At 42.5% G+C, this 6,000-nt stretch overlaps 1 protein-coding gene across 1 annotated transcript; it reads left to right on the top strand.

Moving 5' to 3' along the window:
• Positions 1-2,071: 2,071 nt before the first annotated feature.
• On the top strand, positions 2,072-3,658 carry RRAGA (Ras related GTP binding A). Its single transcript, NM_001035499.1, has one exon. It carries the CDS (start codon positions 2,296-2,298, stop codon positions 3,235-3,237), a length of 942 nt encoding a protein of 313 aa, NP_001030576.1. The 5' UTR covers positions 2,072-2,295; the 3' UTR covers positions 3,238-3,658.
• The last annotated feature ends 2,342 nt before the right edge of the window (positions 3,659-6,000 follow it).

The raw sequence follows: 6,000 nt of genomic DNA, 5'->3' as shown, positions 1-6,000 counted from the left end.
CTAAACTTACTGTGGTAATCAGTTGGTAAGATATACATATATCAAATTATTAGGCTGTACAGCTAAAATGAATATCAATACAATGTCATAGTTCAATAACACTGTGGAAAGGGGCTGAGGGGAATCACCATAATCCAATGTAAGTACTAGAAGAACTTAAATAAACTGAATACTAAAACCTCAGATATGCAGATGGCACCACCCTTATGGCAGAAAGTGAAGAAGAACTAAAGAGCCTCTTGATAAAAGTGAAAGAGGAGAGTGAAAAAGTTGGCTTTAAGCTCAACATTCAGAAAACTAAAATCATGACATCCAGTCCCATCACTTTATGGCAAATAGATGGGAAAAGTGGCTGACTTTATTTTTCTGGGCTCCAAAATGACTGCAGATGGTGATTGCAGCCATGAAATTAAAAGACGCTTACTCCTTGGAAGGAAAGTTATGACCAACCTAGACAGCATATTGAAAAGCAGAGACATTACTTTGCCAATAAAGGTCCATCTAGTCAAGGCTATGGTTTTTCCAGTGGTCATGTATGGATGTGAGAGTTGGACTGTGAAGAAAGCTGAGCGCCAAAGAATTGATGCTTTTGAACTGTGGTGTTGGAGAAGACTCTTGAGAGTCCCCTGGACTGCAAGGAGATCCAACCAGTCCATCCTAAGGGAGATCAGTCTTGGGTGTTCATTGGTGGGACTGAAACTCCAATACTTTGGCCACCTGATGTGAAGAGCTGACTCATTTGAGAAGACCCTGATGCTGGGAAAGATTGAGGGCAGGAGGAGAAGGGGACAACAGAGGATGAGATGGTTGGATGGCATCACCAACTCAATGGACATGGGTTTAGGTGAACTCCAAAAGTTGGTGATGGACAGGGAGGCCTGGCATGCCACGGTTTATGGGGTCACAAAGAGTCCGACACGACTGAGCGACTGAACTGAAAACCCCAAAATGTTCAACTTCCAGCAGGAATTCTTTTGTTGATATATTTTAACTAAAATGTATGTCAATATCCACTTGTAGAATATGGTGTTAGAAAATACTCTTGGTGGTTCAGAAAATGAAGATATGTTGTTTTAAACATAAAAACAAAAGAAAAATGTTTACGTTGAAAAAAAAGAAGAAATGGTGATTTACATATATACATCGGGAATACTACTCAATCTTTAAAACGGAGATCCTGTCATTTGCAACACCAGGGATGAAACTGGAGGGCATCAGCCTTGAGTGAAATAACCCAGACATAAAAAGAAAAAAACTTTGCATGATCTCACTTATCTTTAGAATCTAAAAAAGTCAAACACATAGCAGCAGAAAGAATAATTATTACCAGGTAGGGGAAACGAGGGTGATGGGGAGATAATAGTCAAAGGATACAAAGTTGCAGTTACGCACGAAGAATAAGTCTAGAGATCTAACCTACAACACGATGACTAACAGCACTGTATTGAATGCTGGAAATTTACTAAGAGAGTAGGTTTAAGGTGCTATCACCACATTGTTTTTGTTTAGTCGATTAGTCGCGTCCGACTCTTCTGCGACCCCAAGGACTGTGTAGCCCTCCAGGCTCCTCTGTCCATGGGACTTTCCAGGCAAGAATACTGGAGTGGGTTGCCATTTCCTACTCCAGGGGAGGTTAGTCAAGTTGCTCAGTCGTGTCCGACTCTTTGCGACCCCATGGACTACAGCCTACCAGGCTCCTCTGTCCATGGGATTTTCCAGGCAACAGTACTGGACTGGGTTGCCAGGAGGTTAAAACCACCCAAAAGTACACCGCCCATAGTGGGGTGCTGTGCTTTTTCCGGCCACGAGGTGGCAGCAATTCTCCCAACTGCCCACGCACGTACAATTTTGCGACCGTAAGCTCAGTTTAAATAGGAGAACAGAACACCCGAGTCCTGTGTTCCCCTTCCAATCTCTCCTTCGGGTGGTTTGTACTGGGTCTCATTAATAGAGCGGTTTTTCAAAGCTCTTCCGGCAGCGACGCTCGAGAGCGCGGGTTCTCGCGAGATCGCCGCCGGAAGTGGGTGGCTGCCGAGGCTCAGAGTCTTCTCTCCCCGGAAGGCGCTCGTTTCTGCGGAGCTGCTGCAGCCGTCCGCCCCGTGGCGCTCTCCCCAGGGAAAGAGCTCACCGGACGCGGCCCTTCCCAGAGCCGAGCTCGGCCCTTCGGCTTCCCCAGCTGTACAGAGGCGCGGGCCAGCCGGCTGAGCCCCGGAAATCCCCGGCTTCTCCCTCCCTCCGTCTGCGCTGCAGTTAGGCCGCGCCCAGAGGCCCAGTCCGCGGCAGCTCCGGCGGGTGATGCCAAATACAGCCATGAAGAAAAAGGTGCTGTTAATGGGGAAGAGCGGGTCGGGGAAGACCAGCATGAGGTCGATTATCTTTGCCAATTACATCGCTCGCGACACCCGGCGCCTGGGTGCCACCATTGATGTGGAGCACTCCCACGTCCGATTCCTGGGCAACCTAGTGCTGAATCTGTGGGACTGTGGCGGTCAGGACACCTTCATGGAAAATTACTTCACCAGCCAGCGAGACAACATCTTCCGTAATGTCGAGGTTCTGATTTATGTGTTCGACGTGGAGAGCCGTGAACTGGAAAAGGACATGCATTATTACCAGTCGTGTCTGGAGGCCATCCTCCAGAACTCTCCTGATGCCAAAATCTTCTGCTTGGTGCACAAGATGGATCTGGTTCAGGAAGATCAGCGTGACCTGATTTTTAAAGAGCGAGAGGAAGACCTGAGGCGTTTGTCTCGCCCGCTGGAGTGTGCTTGTTTTCGAACATCCATTTGGGATGAAACGCTCTACAAAGCCTGGTCCAGTATTGTCTATCAGCTGATTCCAAATGTCCAGCAGCTGGAGATGAATCTCAGGAATTTTGCCCAGATTATTGAGGCCGATGAAGTTCTGCTGTTCGAGAGAGCCACGTTCTTGGTCATCTCCCATTACCAGTGCAAAGAGCAGCGTGATGTCCACCGATTCGAGAAGATCAGCAACATAATTAAGCAGTTCAAGCTGAGCTGCAGTAAATTGGCCGCTTCTTTCCAGAGCATGGAAGTTAGGAATTCTAACTTCGCTGCTTTCATCGACATCTTCACATCAAACACGTACGTGATGGTGGTTATGTCGGATCCGTCGATCCCTTCTGCGGCTACTCTGATCAACATTCGCAATGCCAGGAAACACTTTGAGAAGCTGGAGAGAGTGGATGGTCCCAAGCACAGCCTCCTTATGCGTTGAATATTGCCAAAATACGCTCTCTGAAAATGCTTAATTGCCTTCCCCCCACCCCTTTTTTTTCAATATTCATAATGTCGTGTGCTTATAAGTGGGCTTTGAAATGTGTGCTGCTTATCATTTTCATCTCTTTCTTCCCTTCTCCCCAGTCTTTTGGACTCTATTTACTCAGTTATCCAGTAGAGCTTTAAAGATGGCCTTTCTGAAAAGTTGGTATGGGGTAACACTAAAGTGGGTGGTGGTGTATGTGTGTATGTGTGTTCTGATTACCTGGTTATAGTAGATACACAAAGCCTTTACAATATCTTCTGTATTCCTTACAAGGTTGCAAAGATGTAATGTTATTTTATCAGCAAGGTATTAAAATGCGTTTATAAATTCTTCTGGCTTCAATCATGAATAAACATTTGCTGTTAGTTTAAAATATGGTCTTATTTGAAATAATTTGAAGGTGGTTAATATTAAAGCTGTAGATTCTGACTGCCCACAGGTATTGCTTAACTGGTAAATTTGATTGTGTTATCTTGGCTCCCCCATCGCCTTAAGGATGTTACTTAGCAACTGCAGCAGTGTGGTTAAGAGAATGGTCTCTGGAGCTTTATCACCTGAGCTGAGTTAGTATTCTAGCACTTGTATTCTAGTGCCTTCACTTACTATCTCCATGAACTGAGCAAAGTACTTTATTTTACTGTTTGTTCCCTCATTGGTAAAATGTGGATAAGAATAGCACTGCTTCATTGGATTAAAACAATATGGAAAGCATTTAGAATAGGGCCTGGCACATACTAATGTGTCAGTTGCCAATACTACCTACTGAACCATTTTCCCCCCCCTGCCAAATTACTGGATGTGTGAAGCCTGGCAAAATAGGAGCTACCTACTAAATCCCAGGTATTCTTAAAGACTTAATGTGCATTTTCTTATCTAACCATAATTTGTAAGGCAGATTACTTTTATCTCTGTTAAAAGATGAGAAAACTGCCATGACCTTATTAAGGTCATACAGCTGCAACTTAGGCAGTGAAATTGCAGATCCTCGCCCCTTACATGCCACTACTTCCTCCATTGACAAAAAAGTTAATCATAAAAATCCTAGCATTTTAGCCATACATTATTCCTTCATATAATTTCCCAAATTTCATAGATTGTGTAAACTGAAGCCTAGTAAGTTAAGTGACTTCTCTTGAAGAATAGTGTTTCGCCTTGGGCAAGATCACTTTCCCATCTGTATTTATCTGGAAATTGAATAATTTTCAATCCGATTCTTTGATTACATACTTTCAGGGAAGAATTCTAAGGTTCCTGTTTTGAGTTAGCAATGTGATATAGAGAAATAAAAAAGACCTAAAATGCCCTGTTTCAGCTGCCTCATATATTGTTTTAAATGAAATCTAAATATCTTAGAGACAAAACCTCTTCTCACCTCTCATTTTACAAATGAGGCATTATCTCTATATACAGACATGTAATGTAAGTGATAGGGAATTTCCAAACCTTTATAAAGTTATTTAACATTTATTAAATCCTTTATAGCAGCAACTGTGGATAACAGGGTCCCTACCTATGAAGGGCAAGAAGCTATTCAGACATTATTAAACTAATAGTATAGATGTACTTTTAAAAGTCATTTTAAATTCCACATTTAATACTCTAGAGCTAGGTGCTATGTTTATTCAAAACTGTAGTATGTAAAACATTTACAAATAGTCCCATGGAGGACTCACAGATATTTTAAATTTAGGATGTGGCTTTGACATTGACAGTGCATAAGAAAAAAGGTGTATCAACTATATATTGGCAACTTAATGTGAAAGAGAATTTTACTTTAGCAAATACTTTTACATTAAGGAAAATGTCCTTAAATTTTATTTTAGTATACTTAGGGGAAAAAATAGTGATTCCTTTTATATAGTTCTCAAGGATTAAAATTTACTCCAAAGATCATGGTTACAAAATACATGGTAAAGAATGGTTTCAAAATACTTGTATTTTTGTTTTCAATTAAATTCCCCCAAATTGATTTTCTTTAACATGATATAGTTTTTATTCCACTTGATAACAGTTTTCACGTTGAGCAATATTTTTTGCTTGTCCTCTTTAAGCATTTAAAACAATTAGGACATATAGGCAGTATTCTTGCCTGGAGAATCCTGTGGGTGGAGGAGCCTGGTGGGGTGCTGTCTATGGGGTTGCACAGAGTCAGACACAACTGAAATGACTTAGCATGCATGTGTGCACTGGAGAAGGAAATGGCAACCCACTCCAGTATTCTTACCTGGAGAATCCCAGGGACGGAGGAGCCTGGTGGGGTGCTGTCTATGGGGTCGCACAGAGTTGGACACGACTGAAGTGACTTAGCATGCATGTGTGCATTGAAGAAGGAAATGGCAACCCACTCCAGTGTTCTTGCCTGGAGAATCCCAGGGACGGAGGAGCCTGGTGGGCTGCCATCTATGGGGTTGCACAGAGTTGGACACGACTGAAGTGACTTAGCAGCAACAGGCATTATCTGAAGTTTCATACTAATACAAAAGTCAGTTTATACACCTTCATCTTATGAATAGTGAATAAAAGTACATTCTGTTGTAATGAGAAAAAGTACTCTTATAGCAATAAAGTAGCCCTCCCTCTTTACCATTACTTTAATTCCATCATACAGAAGGCAAAGGAAACAATTCCAATACTTACGTATCAGCTAAGAAAGATGTATGGTCACACCCCACACACACATCTACATAGGTATATGTGTATTTAATCAATACAACT

Source organism: Bos taurus, chromosome 8 (assembly GCF_002263795.3).
Source record: "Bos taurus isolate L1 Dominette 01449 registration number 42190680 breed Hereford chromosome 8, ARS-UCD2.0, whole genome shotgun sequence".
NCBI classification, from domain to species: Eukaryota; Metazoa; Chordata; class Mammalia; order Artiodactyla; family Bovidae; genus Bos; species Bos taurus.
Note: the sequence above shows the minus strand (reverse complement) of the source record. Positions and strands in the feature narration are given on the sequence as shown.

Bases quoted from the DNA above. Each gene is read 5' to 3' on its own strand.
- RRAGA (NM_001035499.1), top strand. From the start codon at position 2,296: ATGCCAAATACAGCCATGAAGAAAAAGGTGCTGTTAATGGGGAAGAGC.